Source organism: Tauraco erythrolophus, chromosome 8, assembly GCF_009769465.1.
Source record: "Tauraco erythrolophus isolate bTauEry1 chromosome 8, bTauEry1.pri, whole genome shotgun sequence".
Taxonomy (NCBI): Eukaryota; Metazoa; Chordata; class Aves; order Musophagiformes; family Musophagidae; genus Tauraco; species Tauraco erythrolophus.
The window spans coordinates 6903363-6923490 of NC_141472.1; the positions used below are offsets into that span (position 1 = coordinate 6903363).

Genomic DNA, 20128 nt, shown 5'->3' on the forward strand with positions numbered 1-20128 from the left:
GAGAGCAGCTGCTCACAAGCTCCTGTACGTGACACGCTTCACACACAAGCGGTAGGAAATAACCTCTAGTTATCACCAGATCCTGAGTACAGCCATAACCAATATCTCAAGTCTTAACCTTCAGGCCCAAATTTTCTTAAAACAGTCCTGCACATCTATTTCAAACATCTGTATTTAAAATTATCTATTTTACTAACCTACAAATTTTATTATAGCTAGGCTGTCATCTGGACAAAAACATCTTAAATTAGATTTCAAGTATTCATCAACATTAAAGTTGTTACTCTTTAAGTCCTTTGAAGATCCTGAGACAAGTAGTCATATTCAATCAAAAAATAAGAAAAAAAATAATTAAAGGAACCGAAGCAGCTCCCAGAGCAGCACTGCAAGTCCCTGTGCTCCAGCTCCCAGCCACCCAGCCCAGGGTTTCCAGACAAGCCCGCTCAGCCTCCCAACCCACCGGGGAGATTCGCAGCTCCTAACAGAAAGGTCAGCCCTGGAATTTGGCAGCTGCTGGAAGCTGAGTTGTTTTATGCTTTGCTGTCGCTCGAAATTATAGACATTGTTATCCATTCTTGCTCGGTGATGGTGACTTGTATGGAATATGGGAGCAGCAGCAATCACAACTCTGCCTCTCAACTTCTTTCCATGTATTAACTGCACAAAAAGGAACAAGCAAGTGAAGGAAGCCAAGCAGTATTTTATTGACTCCCAGAAGACAGATATGGATTGCATACAACCCTGGAAAACTTCTTACTTTTTAAAATGCTGGGAATTATAAACAAGAGAACTCATTCCTCATAAATAACCTGACACCATTCCTTCGTCAAAAGGTTTCAGCATGGAACGCTTTTCCTTTACAGTTTCATTTTAATCGTTCATTCAAACAGTGTAAAAAACTATGTCTATAAGAGTACTTAAATATATTGCTCATATTTGTGACTTCATAAAAAAAATAGTTTGAGCTAATACTTTCCTAGTTGTCAAAAAAAATCCAGAGAGACACCAACTTTTGAATGAGCACTTTAGAAAGATGGGTAAAAATAATTTGCTGGAAATTCTCAACAGACTTCATTTGTCAATAGACTAAGCCCCTTAAAAATGTGTATTTCATCTAATAGCAGAAATGATCTCAAAAAAATGCAGATGGTGCGACCGGCTCTCCCTCAGTCCTGCAGAAATGTCCGCACATACTCAACTACAGCCAAACAGAATTTCTGCAATGTGGACGAGACAAGGTTGATCTCAAAGGCAGATGCCCAAGCGCTTGCAAAATCTGACCACATACAATTAAATTCCTTTTAGTTTTAGAGTAGGTCAGTTGGCTGATGACCACAAAAGCCTTGTGGGGCTGGCAGAGGCCACGGGAGCACCCTTGGTTTTAATGAGGAGTGGACGGGATGGCTTAAGTCGGCAATGAAGTTGAATTAACACAGCCTGTCTATTGCAGCTTGCAACGTTTGTTCGTCTGGCATCTGGAAAAGGCAGTAAGCTCTGGAAGCATCAGTCTTTTCCAAGAGGATCACTAGGCCACAGACTTGCTCATCTTCCCACAGCAGTGCTCACTATTATCCATAATACTGCTCAAAATGCATTGTTTACACCTCAATGCATTGCTTCCAAGACACTAACCCAGAGGCTTCAACTAATGCACAAGTGATTTTCAGGCTTGATCATTTTTTGAAGTTGAAAACAGGTTCCTACTTGAGCAGTAATGAAGCAGCACTTCTCCTTGGCATTCATGATTGGCCAGAAGTGGTTTGACATCAAAGTCTCCAACACCCCAAGTATTTGCTAACCCCCCAGAGATGCTGGGGCTGAGGTACGGTAACTCCAGTTACAGCGTCACGATACACAGGCTTTGGCCGTGAAGCTCGCTGAAGGAACTGCCATGCTCCGCTCCACTGCCTCCTCAGATGTGCCGGCACAACTGTAAACTGGATCTCCGACCCAATGTGGGTCTAAAAGTAACCCTTGACTTGACTTCAAAGCACGGACCAGCCTGCTGATCTGATGTTTTGCGCGGCACAGGCAAGGGGCGGTGGAGTGAAGGGCCAGGAACCAACAGCTGGAGTGGTGGTGCACCAATTTGGTTTTGTCCAGCGAAATCCCATGTCACAAAACATCACCTTCATTGTTCGCAAAGAGAACACAGAGGATCTCCGAGACGCTCTTTGGAAAGCACAGGCAATATGTGGATGGGCATGAGCCAACGGATGTGTTTGGACACACGCCATGTGAGCAGAGAAGCAATACTGGACATTGTCTCATCCGCTACTAAACGTCATGTACTAAAAAGTGTTTATAAAAGTGCCTTCTACACACCAGTCCATCAAACTGATCTCACAATATTTGCCTTCTATCTTACATTTTTACATAAAGCAGAAGTGTCTACACCTTTAGGAAAAACATCTAATCATAAAAGCAAATGAAAGCACGTTTGAGAGCAACTTACCTAATCAGCTTCATGAAGACCATAGCACATGTAAAGCCAAAAGGTGATGAAATCTCAGAGACACAACAACTTGAGTGAGAGCAGATATAACTCACAGGAAAGTAGTTTTAACAACGTTTTGTCCGTACAAGAGCTACTCATTTCTTCGAGAGGAGAGCAATTAATACCCAACAAGTGGCTGTTTTCAGCAATTCGGGCTTAATGCCCTTAAAATGAGCAATTCTTTTCTTTAAGTTGTCATATTACTGTTACAGTTACGATTGTATTCTGATGAGTTCCTGGGATATACAAATCACCTACTGCTAAACAAGTTTCTGCACATTATAGACTAAACTTCTTAACTTACAAATAATTATTTTGCTGTTTCCAGTTTATAATGTTTAAAAAAAATGAAGACTTCACAATGTGTGTAAATGGGAGGTAAATGTATTTTTAAAAACAGAATAAAAAGCTGCATGTTAAAAACTGGGTCACAGACTAATAAATACATATATCAAAGACATGAAATTTTCAGCAGCTGGTTTTGAAGAGCAAGGAAGTGGGGAAAAACTAGCTGTCCAGACTCCATTCTGGCTTTGTAGTCTATATGCTAGAAATACCTGCAGTTCAAAAACAAGTTAACAGAGGAGTAGAATCAGCTTTGTCACCTATGTTCTTTTTAAAAAAATTAAGCTAATTCCTAAAAGTGTGGTGTAAAACCTAGAGAAACTTTCAATTCTGCATGCAGTTGATGACACTGAATTAAAAAAAAGAAATTATTTTAACCCAGAAAAAATGAGTCATTGTATACTGTAAGGACAGCCTTACTGCAAATTTCTACAGTAAAAGTATTTCTAGAAATACACCAGAAATTACTTTCCCATAACAAAATATACAATTATCTGTTAGATCATCACTGAGTTTCAATACTGAGGCAAAACAGAAACAGTTACTATGGAGTTTCAAAAATACAAAGGAAAAAACCCAACTCCAAACAGTAAAAAGATGTTTTGACAGCTGTGGAGATGCCAGAAAGCAACGTTGGACACTAGGAATTTCCAGAACTACCCCCTTTCCAAAGTGATGTGCAGTCTGTGAATTAGACCGTGAGAGAAAACTGATCCTGTTCTATGGGCTTCTCCACCCAGGCTCCAAGTCCTGCCTTCAGGAATGCTTTAAACAAACACTCTTTGGCAGTTTGATACTGAGTGGCTCCTTGCTTGGTTTCGTGGTACAGGTTAGGCTTGAGGATCTTTGAGCGCAAGCTGGAGGAAAGCTGTGTGGATTAAGGACGAGAAAAGAAGAGAGACAAGAAACTATTAAGCCAAACAGTTTGAGAGTGACTAAGTTATTAAAACAGCTATTATTAAAACAAGGTAATCACAGAATCACAGAATGGTTCGGGTTGGAAGGGACCTCAAAGATCATCTAGTTCCAACTCCCCTGCCATGGGCAGGGACACCCTCCACTACACCAGGTTGCTCAAAGCCTCATCCAACCTGGCCTTGAACACATTTCTTCATCTTCTCCTGTTCTTGTCACCTACCAACTCTGCAGACCTATGACAAGCCATGCACTTCAAAGTTTTCATGATATTAATTTAAGTATGCTGAAACATGCAGTTTTCTTCCATGGAAAAGAGTAAAATTACTAAGCCAAACATTCAGGCAAAGGCAGGTGAGTACACAGTACTGCTCCTTCTTGCCATCGTGGCTCTGTACCCAGCGTCACCGCACCGAGCCGCACCATCTGCCTCCTACAAAACGAGCCTTCCTGGAGCACCATGCCACGTCCTGGCAGAGGCACTTTTGGGACTAGCCCTACCCCTGCTGGCCTGCCTTTTGCTTTCTCTGGATTGTCAGCCTCCTTTGGTGGAAGACATTTAGACACTGAAAAGCTGCTTTCTTGTAACTTTTCATTCTAAGAAAGATCAGAGCAAACTCTCAGTAGGTTCAACTGCAGTGAAACAGGGATTATCCTTCCAAATAAATTAAAATGAGAAGGCAAGCCCAAAGGAGATAGCACCCTTTGTTTACTTAGCTGTAAAGCAAGGATTACTAGATCCTTGCATGCATTTTGGACCAGACATTATCAAATTCAAGAAGCAGCTACACGAATGCGTTGTTCTTTTCCATTATTACATGCAGCAGTAGCTAAAATCAGGCTCAGAAAGTGGCTTCTGAATACAGAAGGTAGCATGCACAGATATTTCACTAAGAATTAGGAAGAAGTGGAAAATCTAGCACTCTAGAAGATATACCTTTGCATGAATACGCATCCAGCGGCTGTAAAAAGCATGCTTACAAAGGCGAGATGCACGACCCATTTCATCTTTGCCAGTTGTAGCATTAATAACTTCAAGACCAGTGTCTCCTACAGTCCAGTTCACACTGAAGTTTGGTGCTTTCCCTGGTTGACGGGCTTCTGCGTTGCTAATACCTGAAAGAAAAGCAATGTTTAATGACAACAGTAAATAATAACTCGATTTTTGTTTTTTTTTTTTTTACTGAGGAGTAAGCAATGCAGCAGAGCTACTGAAATCATATTGCTAAGCAGTCTTACAAGCAGATCTTTTATTCCAAGGGCATTCTCCTGCAGAGAGAATGCATCTCATTCTCATCCTGGCTAAAGAGCTCTCTCCTGTGCTTCCTAGCAGGGCAGGCATGAGAAATCAGCCTCCTCAGCAGAGGGGATGGCGGAGAGGTCCAAGGCGAGGGTCCAAGGGGACAGTAACATGAGAGCCTTGCCACATCCATCTCAGCAAGATCTGGTCTTGCTTATACAGCAAAACAATGAACTAATTATTACCCTACAAATAATTATGAAGCAGAAAAATAGTTGTTCTGCTTCTGCACAAGAAACTTCTGCTCTCAAAGCACACTCAGTTGTGAGACTCGGTGAGTGCAGGAAAGAGCAGATACTGTGAGGTTTTGACAGTTGTAACACTCCAATCAATTCCCTTTCACTCTGCTGTTGTAAAAATTTAGGTGCATGCTGCTCATCTCATTTCAAAACTACTGTGAAACTATGAACACTGGTCATGTTTCAATATAGAGCTACAATTCAGCAAACAGCTTTGGACTGCAACCTTATTCAGAGAGGTCGTACTTATTTAGAAGTGCCTACAATGTGCTTTTCCCTTTCCCTTAGAAAAATGGAGTTAGGTCAGAGCAGTGGTATGAGACAGCAGGATGCCTTGCAAACCAAGGCATGAAAGCACCTACATTTCAGGAGCTGTCGAGAGCTTTTTGATAAAAGCTACCGATCTATTTCTCCTTCTCACGAACTCTGCTGGGGCATGGCATGGCTAGCACAGGCAGTGGCACTGATGCTGTGGGCATCCAAGTTAGACAAAGTGAGCGTATCCTCTGCAGGAAGCCAAAACTGGCAGACGTTTGAGTCTTTCAGCATAAATCCAGCCGTGCTTCAGCTGCCTCCTCCCTTTACATGCCCATCACCGCTTACAGTGCCCAGAAACGGCGAACCACGGGACTCAAAAGAGGATGCAGATCATTTTGCTCAGATGTTAAATTGTGTGACACCTCTGAAACATGGCTCCAACTCTACTGATGGGGAAGCAAAGCCACCTTAAGTCTAATCCAAGTGTGAAGGGAGGCCAGCTGTCTGCCCAGGGCAGCATTATCCCCCCACAGCACCCCAATGCTGCAGAGGTGGACTGTGTAACATGACCACAGCACCATGCTTGAAGATCATGGCAGGTGCTGCTATCCACGTGCAACTCCTCTCCCACACGTGCAGCAGGACAGCGCCTGGCACTCGCAAGCAGCAGGCAGGGCACGAGTTTGGGTTGTGTGTGCTACGGAATAGCTGAGGAGTACATTGCTTTTGATCCTGCAGACATTACAGGGGTGGCAAAACTCTACCTTTAAGATGCCTCAGTTGTCTCACCAGGAGAGAACAAAAGAACAGGAGATTTGTTTTAATTTGTAACAAAGTAAAAATGGGATCTCTAATTAACGCAACTCTTGCTAAGAGCCTACTTCAAATCTACTCTGAGGTCCTACACTTCATAAAAATCCAGTGAATTTGTATAAATCAAAATAAGCATTGCAGCAGGATGCATTTCTTGCTGGTATGTGAAATACAATCTAATAAACAAAGTTAAGCAAAAGTTAAGCTCAGGCACCTGAGTGCAGGACTGGCTTACTTGGCCCAAGGCCTGCAGCACCTCTGGGCCCAGCGTTTGAGAGCTTGAGAGACCTGTGAGGCCTGAACAACACAGCAAAATTCCGTTTGTTTACTATAATCAATTCCTCATTTAATAGATTAACGAACATTTTGAAATATCCATCATATTGAACTTCCTGCAGCTGTTATATTTTTAGAGTTGGTGTACGTCAACCTGGTCACTATGACTGACAACCAGTAACTAAATGAATAAGTTAATAATAAAAATAACCCTACTATTCCCCATTTTCTTAAAATTGAGAAAAAACTGAAAATCAGAGCAAAAAAAAAAATGGAAAAAATTGAAAAAAAGCAGAAAAAATTGAAAAAAAGCTGAAAAAATTGAGAATCATAACCTAAGTTTCCTGAAGAGCTCTTTTAGGAGATTTCTTTTAGGAGAGATGCATCCAGGAGCTGAAACACAGCAGAGGTACCTACATCATCTGCAGGATGCCACAGATCTACACCCACCAATCTGTAAATCAGTGAGCAGGGATGTGGGATCCACACACTGATCAATCTTGGAGGGTGGACAGCAATCCCTGCTGAGCAGGTACCATCAAGAATATCCTGCATGTCGCGGACTGCCTGTGTCTTCTTCCAATGGGTCGCAACCAACCGACTGTTGCGACCACAACGTATTCCACAATCAGAAGGCTCTTCTAAACTCACTGCTATCTTAGTCCAACAGAGAGCTCTAACTCACGCTCTCCAGGGGCTCCTGCCACTCCAAACTCCAGGAGGGAAATGCCCCCCTCCCTCCTGGGAGTGCCCCACCTTTAAACCTCCCATAGGTCACGTGGTCTCCAGCCAACCAACGTGACTCAGCACCTGTCTTGATGAGACACAGGTGCTTCCCATGTAGCAGCCAGGAAACTTCCCCGACACCTGCAAGCAACACTTGAGGAAGACTCAGCAAGAACATGTCTTTATGACAAGACGAGAGTCGAAAAGTCCTCATCACAACTTCTGCAGTCCTGCTGAGCGGCTGGCAATGAACATGTGAAAACTGGAGCTGACCATGCACAACACCTGTGCATGTCCTGTGCCACTAAAGTCCAAATCCTACAGAGCAAACACGGCCGCTCCAGGAGTCACACGACACAAGGCTTGCACCTAACACCTAATAAATTGTAAATTTTGGGGGCAAGTAAAATGAACCTCAACTCTGAGTCTCCAAAAGCACATAAATTCAGGCTGCTTTTGTGAAGCTTATATGAAACAGACCCATGCTGACAAACCTCTCAATTGAAAATTGGTTTTACTAAAACTACTGAGGCAAGAGGGCTAAAAAATTGTCACCACATGACAAGCGGGTCAGTCATATTTTTTCTTTAATTTAATGATATCTACACTATTACCTATGCTTTTGTTCCACACACTACTGAACAAATACAGCAATCAGATATAGTTCATTGAGTAGTGCAAAACACCAAAACTGCTCCTGCCCTATCAGCTACTCAAACACCTGTGACATCACAAGCACCCACACAAGCAAGTCAAATAAAGACAAGGAAGCTGAACATCCAGTATGCACTACATTTCCATAGCAATTACACAACTGCATTCCTTAGGTTATTTTTATAAATTAAATAAATGAAAACCAAAAAAAAAATCACTCACAATTTCAAATAGAGTTAAATAACAACACCCTCTTCAGCTGCTTAATTATCTGCATGAACCCTGGAGAGATGGCAAAGGAGTCCCTCAAGATGGATCATGGGCAGCATGGAGAGAGAAGAAAGGTCATCTCAAAAGCAAAGCATCTGATAGCACTTTAGGTGGATCATATCTTCTCCCTCAAAATATAGACATTCCATAGCACAAGAAGCTGAAACTAATAACGGGAGAGAAAGCTAGGATAGAAAGTAGAATATTTTATTCTCCTTTGAAAACTGATATAACTAAGCTACATAGAGAACATCAATCGGAACTTATTGTTTATTATTATAATGGGGTATAATAAGCAAAAGCAAAGGTCACCGCTCTTTGTGCCACTGCTTATATAAATAATAAAGCTTGACACTTCTTTGAGGACTTCACTAAAGCTTCATTAAAAAGGAGATAGAGAGCTGGAAAACACCAATGTAAATGGGAGGATAAGGTACCAAGGAAACAAATTTTGTGTAAAAGAACTAACAAAACCCAAAAAAAACCCCAAAGAACAAATGCAGACAGCATTCAGAGGAGTGCTGAGGCATGAACATTCACAATAACCACTCTTGCTGTGGTGGCTGAAGTCTTCTTGTGTACAAAAAATGAACGAATGTTTTGCAAAAAGTGGGGGTGGGTTCCCAGGCTGGAGCCCTCTTCGCAGGCAACATGCCAGAGGAGCCATCTCAAATTGAGGTGCTTGTAAAAATAGTTCTAAGATACATGCATGAAGCAAGCAAACACCAGCTACAGTGTCCAGACAATATCCAACCACCTTCAAGGAAACTAAAGATGAGACAACAGAAAGAGCAGTCGTGGTACATAACTCCTCATCAGAAACCACACGAGTTCTCCAGGATGAAAGGTGGCCAACACGACCCTGATTTTGAAGAAGTTTAGAGGTGTGCCAGGGAACTACCAGTCAATAAACATGACATGGGCACCAGGAATGCTGAGGGAACTACGATACCGCACTACTGGGCACAGATGTAAATACAGAAATATCGGGAATGACTTCACAAAACACTGCTTTAGTAACTGAGGCCTGGAGGTGGCCAGGGAGCAGAAGGCCTGTCTGCTCTATGTCTACCTTAAAAACAGACTTTATGGAAATCTGGATGAAAACAACCTCCTTGGGAAGAGCCAACACAGCAGAGGAGTCCCAAGCTCTGCGCAGACCTGGGAAGTGTGCGTGTGGGAAAAAAAACGAGGTGAATAAGATTGTTGATGACACTAAATTATTTAAGAAGGTAAATAAGAGAAGCAATTTCAAAAAGTGAAAGTGAAGACAACATTCGGTGACTGGGCAATAAAAAGGCAGACGAAATTCCTCACAGATAAATATTAGGTAATACAGATGAGGAAAACACAAAGCAATTTTGCATAAGGAGCGCTGGACTTGGAGCTGGATATTGGCATTCACGAAAGAGATTTTAGTTTCTAATATTCAGTTCTATTGAAAGGTCAGGTCAACGATCAACAATAATCAAAAGAAGCGAAGTGCATGTTTGGAATTTTTACTGAAGGGTCATAGAACTGAATGGAATATCATGATGTCACCACAGAAATCAGTATTGCTGTCTTAATCTTGAGTATCAGGTGCTGCTCTGGTCTCGCTAGCTCAAAACACAATTGTGAAATGGAAAGGATGATCCTTATGTGGCAGAATCTCCATGAAAGGAATAACAAAGCAGACTAAGACTTTTCAGCTGGCAAAAAATCGGACTTACGTACGAAAATTGAAAAGAGATCAAAAACTGAGCCACGACAACTGCTTATAGCCTGCATCATACAGAGAGCTGAGGAGTATCTAATTAAACTAGCAGAAAGGAAATTCCACTGCACAAATCTTTACATGTCCTACAGCCCTCCTTCTAAAGGAGGCTGTGGGCAGTAAAAAGTTTAAGCCAGTTCAAAAAACGAAAATGGGAGTTCACAAATGAAAAAATCCATTAAGGATTTGTAAACACAAAGACTCTCAGTACCTGACTCTGGATATCCCTGATCCACAGATTACTGCTGCAGTTCTCAGGAGGTATCTACAGAGGCTTGCTATTTCCTTTTGCTTTTCACCGCCTCACTGCCTACGGAATAGAGTACTTGGCTGGATGGATCTTGATCTTACTTAAGACAGTTCTTATGCTGGTGACAAGATAACAGAAAGCTCTAGAGAAACTTAAAGCAGAAGAAATTATCAACTGACTGGACATCAAAACAGGGAAAACTTTGCCTGTTTAATATTATAATCAATCACAGCTAAGAAAAAGGCCTTGTCCACAAAAGCAGACACCACTGCGGGGTTCGGTTGAGTAGCTGCTGTGGCTAGGAGAGCACGTCGGGGCCCAGCTTGCCTCTGCTTGTGGTCATAGTCCCAGCAGATGCCATTAGTCCAGGTCCTCGGGCATCTCAGAACACCTACCAGCAACAGGAACCATAAGGACAGATGCCTGATGAAATGTGGCTCACACTAGTTGCCTCCAGTGAAGAAGAACTTGTCTTTTATGCGTAACGGACTCTCTTATATTTAATGACTTCTGCTCTCGAGGACTTTCAAGGGCTGATTCTCTGAATGGAGTATCTGCTGAGCTCTGCCACCCTACTTTCATCCCAGCTGAACTCTTTCGTGCCCACCTCCCACAACGGTTCCAAAAAGAGACAGTGCAGATGACCTCTCGCAAGATGGCACTTTGTTATTGGCTCATTTATACAATCATCCTTGTTCTATTTGATTGAGAAATTGACTCCTTTTCAGATTATTCTAGAAATTCACAAGATTTGAACCCATCTTCTCTTGAAGTGAACTGGACAATTATCAGAGAGCTCACATGCCCCCAGTGCTGTGGTGCTAAAGGCGTCCTGAAAGGCTGGGTCCTGCAACCAAAAGGCTTCCAAGAGTCAGCACGGGGAGGGAGTTTTCTACCAACACACGGGTTTCCTGCATCCCCCAGCTGAAAACCAGCTACTTTGATACACATGTACACGTTCAACTTGCTGGCAAAAGGAGGTATAAGTAGAAAATCTCCTATGAGGAAAGAAAGATGATGAAAAGACAATTTTTAGCAGTAGATAACAATAACTCAGTCTGACTTCGACTTAATGCAATTGTCCTTGCAAATACAAAACTTGTTTTATGAGGGGAAAAAGAACAGTTTTTACAGTACTTTCTCAGCTAAACAGGTGAGACAGTGGGGAAAGACAGCTCTTTCTCTTTTAGCTCATCCCTCTGGTAGAAATGAGTCATGGTCGCACAGTTGTGTGTGTGATATCGGGAGGAACATAGAATTGGGGACAGGTATTTCTGCGGTGCTTACTCCAGATAAGAATACACCATAAACTGGGTGAATCAAAGAGCAGATGAGCAGCTACACAAATGCCCCAGCTGAATCCAACAGCGTGAGTCAGAAGACTAGCTTTCAAGACTGAACCAGTAGAAGAAAAATCAATGAACACAATTCTCTGCCCAATCTCCCAAACAAGTTTCCCGTACATTTTTGAGATGTGTATTTTCATGAAAACTCAAGAGCTGAGAACGTTTCTGAACTCTCTGTACTGCTCAGCGAGTCCCCGCTGAACTGTTTAAACAGATGGTGCTATTTCATGGCAAATAGATATAAACACTGCAAAAAGATCGACAAGGTACTATTTATTACCTGTTGTGAAAAGGATAACAAAAATTCCTCCCACCCCACCCCAAACCTGCTGTCTTGAAGAACTGACAAAACTTCCCCCAAATCAGGCAGAAACAGTCCATACATCAGCTACTATGCCTGTACAACAATTTAATATTTGGTACTGTGAGTGTTGTAACTGTTACTTACATGCTACTATAAGGACAAATATGTTAGTTAACGTTTTAATATGTCCTAACTAATCCTTATTAATTACCTTTCTTATTTAAAGAAATGCTAACTGTTCAATAGTCTCTTTTCCCCACTCACTCTCTAAATCTATTTTAAAAGTTCATGTCAAACTTTAAACATGCTTTAAAATACTGAGCTTTTCTATTCCTGGAAAATAAACAGACACATGCCAAAAACCAAGCTCTTCAGAACAAAGCAATGCACACAATGAGAGGGAGGGTAAGAGATTTCAGTTTTAAAGCATTCCCAGCATTACTGTAACTAGCAGTTTTAGATTCTGAGACACTTCAGAACTTCACGGCTCAATTAGAAGTTACGACCTGTTAATTGAAATACTGCCATTCCTCTTAGCCCCACTAGAGCCTAGGATCAGCGCAAAGCCAAAGAACAGTACTTAAATGTTCAACAGCAGCTGCAAAATACAACTGCTAACTACACCAGCTGGGATTTGCCATATTGCTGTCTGTCAGATATATTTAATGCTCTATTAAAAATATTCCCAAAGAACATGCCACCAGGTTTTGAATGCAGCATTTGTGCATTAAAATACAAAGTGGAAATTAAAACACTGTGATTATTGGGTCACGCAAACAAGTTGGGTGCCATGCTAATTAGAGCCAATGCAGCATCCAACAGAGATTGATACCAAAAACAAAATACAATCAATGGCAGCCGAGATGTTCTCTCCATCCATTTTTAGTTGGGTATTGATCTAGAAATGGTGAACCAAATGTGTCTGTCTTGGCATACTGATTAATGACACGGCCGTTCAACAAATATCTGCAATGGCAAGAGAAGTGACAGTGAGAGCTAACACTATGCCATGGGTGGGAAGAGGTTTCACTACAACTTGCCTCACACATTGCCAGGGCACGCTCCAGACAGCAATGATGTGAAATGGCATCCAAAGGTTCATGCCCTGGTTCTCTCCACCTTTTAATTCACAAACGGTCCTTGCTATGGTATTTCTGACTGAGTATCTACATTAGGTTTAGACCATAACTTCTCTGTTGTAACCAGAAAGCAGTTTACTCACAGTACATAATTTGCAAGCTTTTGAGAACTGCAAAATCACGTTGCTACTGGAACGGACTTATTTACCGGCACGGCCTTCTCCATTAGATACTTGCCACTAAGTAAAGGTCTGTTGAGTGTATAAAGAGGTGGTAGATCTTCTATCTCTGCTATCCTCTGGTATACGGCTCTGGATAGATGATCCCCATGATATAAACTCCCCAAGATGATGCTAGAGAAGTAAATTGGCTCCACAAAGAGGCTAAGTAAGGCTCCTTGAATACCCAATACGTTCCACCTAAGAAGGAGGGAAAAACAAAACAAAACAAAAACAAAAAAAACACTTTCTTTTTAATGGAACAAGTAACATCTGCCAGACATAATAGCAGTCAATCACAACGGACCAGATTTTCAACCCTTCCTCTCGACCAGCACATGACTATAGGTAGCATAGCTGTGACACCTGCCAGAATTTCATAGATCAGCTTATGGGATGCTCAACAAAACCCTGAGTAAGATGATCTATAGCAACAAGTCTACTGTCAGCATCCGCTTCAGGAGCAGAGTCCATAACATTACTTCCCCACTAACATTTCTGGTGATGCATACTCCAGCACCCTAATGTCAGAGATGGACAGGATCATTCAATCGGAGAGAAAACCAAACTGTGAGATCCTCAGTCACAAACAGTAGCTGATGCCTCCAAAAGACACCTGGCAGTGGGCAAACCATCCTTCCCAGGATCCAAGAAGGACTGTACCTGCAAGACCTCACCACCTCGTCACCATAAGGGAAAGCTCATCCTTGACACCCTAGCTGCCAGAAAGGACATATGTAGTAGCTCGCAATATCCATGGGCAGGGAGAAAACTGAATCTGAAAACATGCGAAGAATGCATATACTCTTTGCTCACTTTAGCTGCTTCATAGACTCCAACCATAAATCCCTGTCTGCACCACTGTGACCTACACTGGACCTGGTCTGGTGGCAGGGCTATAGCATGCATAGGAGCAAAATACTGAAGTTTTTTTGTAGGTGTGTCCATTTGATCAAGTTTTGGCCCTCAATCTGTATGTAACAGTCATACAAAGTACTTTTCAAAACCTCAAAATCTCCTGCAGAGTATTTTCACTGTCCTTGTCTCTGAGGTACACTTGCAAACAGCTTGGCACTATTAAAATATCATACTTGAGTACAACTGCAACGCCCAGACACAAGCAACAGGAAAGTTTCTTTTGGTGCTTGAATAAAACAGATGAGCACAACGGAAGCTCTCGTGCTTATTTAGAATGGTTGTCCTTATTGAAGGGCCAATCCTAAATCAAGTTGCAAGGTTCCCCTAGGAAAATCGGGAACTCTGATGTCGCTAGCAGTGTTTCTTGCAGCTTGTGCTGGGATAGCACGACTACACATCATCATCAGTTCAGGTTAGAAACTGTATAGTGCAACTGCTTCACTACAGCAAAAACTGAACTACACATGTTGGCTACAAGACTTGCAAAATGGTTAAAAAAAAAGGGAAGAACAAAAATTGCAATCCAAGGAAACCATTTCTTTGCATATCTTTACTAAGGATGAAAATGGAGGCAATGTACATTAGCTTACTCACCTGTCATTAAAAAAGCCGGGCCTAATGAATGAGTAAAATTACTGCGCTAATAAAAACTCAGACGTATTTTACATCGAATAAAGGCATATTTTGTATGATAGTGAAAATGCAATCAGCAACCAAACATCAGAGCAAAGATATGAAGTGAAAATTATTGCTTCCCAGGGCCTAGATGCCTTTCTAAAGACTTTACCATGACTAAAATTTTGTAAGCATAGAGGTGTTTCAAATGACAAATGAATCACAACAGTATTTTCTCGTTATTTGCAGTATTATCTACATAGAATCATAGAGAAGCACATGGACTGCTACAGACAGATAATATTATGGAAGAAACATCTAGAAGAATTCAAGACTAAGTGTTGCAAACTGGGGTCTTACAATTGTATCTGAAACTTGCAGACACACACACAGAGCTTCCTTCAGTGAGGCACATCGCATTTTACTTTTCATCAACACTACTTGAGTGACAGATGGACATTTTCAAAAAGGCCAATGCATTCCACTGGCAAGCCCCAGCTCCCTAAACAAAATCTTTGTCAGACCCTGTACAACCATGCTTCAGCATTTCCAGAGCTTGTGTTTTGCTGCTTCCTCTCACCCTTGGTGACCTTCTCTGGCATGGAAAATGAAGACTGGAAGTTTGTCTAGCTCAACTTCTCTTGACTAAAAGAAAAGGAGGAGTGTGGACAGGTGAACAAGCTTCTGCAAGGTGAACTGTATGAAGGGGTATTACAAGAGCTACTCCGTGACTGCCCACGCAGCCACTGTTTCGCTGGGGTTCAGAGCAGCTGGCTCGCTGCAAGGATGAGGTTTGCAGAAACAATTCATACAGCCAAAGCCTCAGGCTCTTAAAGCCCGTTAGGCAGGGCTGGATAGTGGTTAGGTTTGTAAAAGTAACATATACTTGTAGCAGAAACTGGCAGTAATGAAGAGATAAACATGAAACCCACATGAAGTTCTGCAGGTTGTAACAGAGTCAAAAAGGAAGGCTGCACAGAGACTTTCTTTCTTGTTGTTCCTTTTTCATACTGTACTTCTTTCTGTCAAACAGTAATTTCTCACTTCCATTAGCACATACACTAAAAAAAACCTTTATAGATATAAACTGAGAAGAAGCTACACTAATACGACACACCAGTTTTCAGAAGGCCACAGGCACTGCCTCCTGAAATGGTAAAACTGCCTCACCTGCCAGTTGACAAGCACAAATTGTCAGAAAGCACGCCAACAAATGCTGTCAATCTAGTCCTAAAGTTTGCTTGAACCACAACTTCTTTTGAAGTTAATGGGCCAAGTTCTGTATTTCACTACAAATGCTGAGGTGCAGAGCAGAAAGAGCAAAATTTGTTACAGAAAATGTTATTAAAATCAGTGTTGCCTTTCCAGTGAAACAATCAAGCAAAGTATATTTTTCTTCACAATAAAAATAGCATCAGAAAAGGTCAAGTAACTGAAGTGGCTTAAGTCTAGCTTACAAACTCAAACCTTCCAAGGCTTAGATGTAGTTTATAACACAGAAATGAGCTTTTCCACACCGCAATAGAGCACACTCTGGCCACAGCACAGTTATTCAGGAGCATTTGTCAGCTCAAGAATGTGGTCACGGGAAGACAACTCTCCCATCACTAATTCAGCAGTTTCAATCTCTCCTGCACCTGCCACGGGCAGAAATACAGTGCTGCCACACAAAATGACCTGATCCAGGGTGCAGATCACAGAGCAGACGGGACCAGGGCAGTACCTTTTCTCACCGTCACAGCAGGAAAATGGCACCACGTTGGCAACAGAGAAGAGCACTAAGGCACGGACATAAGCAGAACACAGGAACGCTGCATCACAGCAACGGTGATGGTGAAATGCCTAAAGTAAGGCACGGAGGCAGGAGATTTGCTGAAGGGGAAGAACACCTCAGCAGGTGTCCTATGTTCAGCATAGAATCATAGAATTGAATTACAGAATCATGGAATGGTTTGGGTTGGAAGGGACCTCAAAGATCATCTAGTTCCAACTCCCCTGCCATAGGCAGGGACACCCTCCACTACACCAGGTTGCCCAAAGCCTCATCCAACCTGGCCTTGAACACTCACAGGGATGGGGCAGCCACAGCTTCTCTGGGAAACCTGTTCCAGTGCCTCACCACCCTCAATGTAAAAAATTTCTTCCTTAGATCTAATCTAAATCTCCCCTCTTTCAGTTTAAATCCATTGCCCCCTGTCCTATTACTACACATCCTTGTAAAAAGCCCCTCTCCAGCTTTCTTGTAGGCCCCCTTTAAGTACTGGAAGGCTGCTATAAGATCACCCCGGAGCCTTCTCTTCTCCAGGCTGAACAGCCCCAACTCTCTCAGCCTGTCTCCATAGCAGAAGTGCTCCAGCCCTCGGATTATCTTCATGGCCCTCCTCTGGACGTGCTCCAGCAGCTCCATGTCCTTCTTGTGCTGGGGACTCCAGAGCTGAACACAGTATTCCAGGTGGGGTCTCATGAGAGCAGAGTAGAGGGGCAGAATCACTTCCCTCGACCTGCTGGCCACTCCTTTTGATGCAGCCCAGGATATGGTTGGCTTTCTGGGCTGCCAGCGCATGTTGCCGGCTCATGGTGAGCTTCTCATCAACCAGCACTCTCAAGTCCTTCTCCTCAGGGCTGCTCTCAATCCATTCTCTGCCCAGCCTGTACCTGTGCATGGGATTGCCAATGTGAGCAATTATGATTGCTTAATGTGAGCTGGGGGTCTAGATCTCATTACAGTTAATGGTGACTGACTCAGGAGCTGAGTACGACCGCAGTTGCTGGGCTGACCAGCTCTCCATCAACGAGCCAGCCGTCTAATCAATTCCCAGGAAGCTGGGACACCTGCCGCGGATGGGGATACTCGTGGCCAAAAGCCAGCCGTGTGCTCAGCAGCCTGCAAGACTTTTTCAGCTTCAGCTCTGCAGTTCTGCAAGTGATGCACAGCACAAGGGAAGGGCCAGAAAGGTCAAACAAAGGCGTATTTACTCATCCTGAACTGGCCTTTCGCTTCGGAGCAGCTGTTTGTGAGAGAGATCACCCAGAGTCACCGAGCAGTTCGGTTCACTCTCTACCAGGGTCTCACTGGGGTTACATTTAAGCCCTACCATGGCAACAGAATTTCCAAAGCTCTTCTAGCAATAATTTAAGAAGTACTTAAGCATGAGAAGGGAACAAAAGCTGCAAATCCAAAGCAGAGCTCTCCTTTTCCCTCAGACAGGCAGCCAACATATTGCGATGGCCTTTACCAGCACCTCGATCAGGAGGTTCAGTGTTCCCATTGCTACACTTATGAGCTACTCCTGCTTTTCTGAGACAAGGAAAAAGAAATTATAACTTTATCTGACTCTCTGGCCCTGAGCAGCTCCAAAGAGTTAAAAAACATAAGGAGGATGACAGTCAAAGGATGCTGTCATCTGCTGCTGCCATGAAGCGTGAAACTTCACCGTTTCCCCAGCACCAAGCCTGATGGATGGGGACTCTGCCTACCACCATCTTGATCCTCCTCAGCCCGCTCATCTTATTGCTTGTACAGCTCTCCATAAAGTCAGATCAGTGATACGACTCGATTTACAAAAAAAAAACCAAACAACAAAGAAACCCCATGCCTCGTATTTTGAAGAGGCAGTTTCTCTAGTTCAGTTTACACCACAGCTCCACAAACAACAGTGGGACCACTGCTGAGATGCAGGGAGATGCAGCAGGGGTGCAGCATCTGGGCATGGGTGTTGGGAGTCTCCTAAAACGCCTTCCTCATCAGAGAATACACCACTGAATGCACACTCCCAAGTCCAGCTGAAAATTAGCTTGCTTTTAGAAAGGAAACAGGCACGGGACAAAGGATGCTTTTTCTTGCAGATAGTCTTACTGGCTTCAGCAGGGCCACTCTGCAGAGCACAACGATGCAAGATGGAGCAAACTGTGTGAGGACCAGCAAACTACATCTGGTCTGGCCAACATATCATATGTATCCTTTTAGTAACCTCACATTACTCCTCTCTAAAGTTCTTATTATTTCATATATTCACTGTTTGCTGTGAGGAAGAAATAATGCATAATTACAAACAGCTCTCTTATTTGGTATCAGGTTTATTATTTTGAGAAATTTCCATCAAAGTTGTACCAGCAGATCATCTTTTTTGATGAAGTATTTTTCTTCTATAAAAACCTCTGCTTTCCATTGAGTATTTTTGTTTAGCATGAAAACTTTAGCCATCTGAAAAATTTCAGGTGTGAACCAAAAACTACTTCAATTCAGAAACACTGCTGAGATGCCTCCCTGGGAGTAGAGCTTGGAGCACCTTGTATCTCCCCTTTGGTCTACAGTTCACAGTTCCCCATGCATGCTCAGCTACAGTGAGACCAAAAGATTAAACTTGCCCTGTCACCAAGATTTTGCCATGTCCTCTACCTTGTCTACAAAGTAATCTTGTGCTTGAGCATCCAGAAAAACGCTCTTTCAAGCCACTACATCTCACCACCTTTACAGACTAGACCCCAATGATAGCCTTTGCAGATCTGTGCACATGAATTGTGTTCAACTCCTGACTATTTATCCAGAGAACACTCTGTGTGTAGTGTGCTCACCTGAGGTTTTATAGATGATTTTCCAGAGGAAATCTGGATTTTACAAATTTATCATACTTGCTGGTTTCCTTATTCTATATTTAGCACTTAGATCCTATTGATAACAACCTGGAGGATGAATGCACTCTCTCAACCTTTCTGCTGTTCTCAATCACACTACATTCAAAAAAAAAAGGGCAGAGAAACCAGAGACACACACCAAATCAAGAGGAGTCCTCTCTTCCTTGCTGTGTTGTCACATTTCTGCTTTAGATCTCAATGCATTCAGAGGCAAGGGTATTTACAGCAGATTCCTAAAAGGGCTATTGATTTCTTCATGACACACAGCTGATTTCACAACCTTTGGTACATGAAAAGATTAAGTAAAATTTAACTCTGCAGCAACACTTTTTACAGAGTGTGCTAGTGCACCTCTCGCAAAAAAAAAAAAACAGGTTGAAAATATACACTTCAGGTAAAAACTCTCCTCTGAACTTTCCAAACACAAACTGCATAGAAATTCTGTTATTTGCACTATTTTAGAAAAAACATAGAAATGAGGTGAGTCTAGCAGCAGTAAGCAAGAAAGCTTGACATGACTAACAAACGTCTCAGTGTCACTCTCAGTAATTTTTATGCAGACAGCAGTGTGGAAGAGGCGAGTCACTACGTGTTGCAATTACAATAGTGTGCACGTGGAACAGGTGTCAGAATTCATCGCAGGAAAACTGCATACCGTCTCCTGCAACTACCAAAACAAGAGTTTACTGTTGAAAAAATGACATTATATTTATG

The 20128-nt window shown here is 42.5% G+C and overlaps 1 protein-coding gene across 1 annotated transcript in view; it reads right to left on the minus strand.

Annotated features, from left to right (window-relative positions):
• Positions 1–303: 303 nt before the first annotated feature.
• ADARB1 (adenosine deaminase RNA specific B1) overlaps positions 304–20128 on the minus strand; it is a 98750-nt gene continuing 78925 nt past the window's right edge. Inside the window, exons 10-12 of the mRNA XM_086615665.1 lie at positions 13266–13447; positions 4695–4873; positions 304–3710 (exon numbers count right to left, since the gene is read on the minus strand). Coding sequence (XP_086471791.1) covers positions 3534–3710; positions 4695–4873; positions 13266–13447 — 538 coding nt within the window. The 3' untranslated portion in view covers positions 304–3533. The remainder of the gene's footprint in view (positions 3711–4694; positions 4874–13265; positions 13448–20128) is intronic.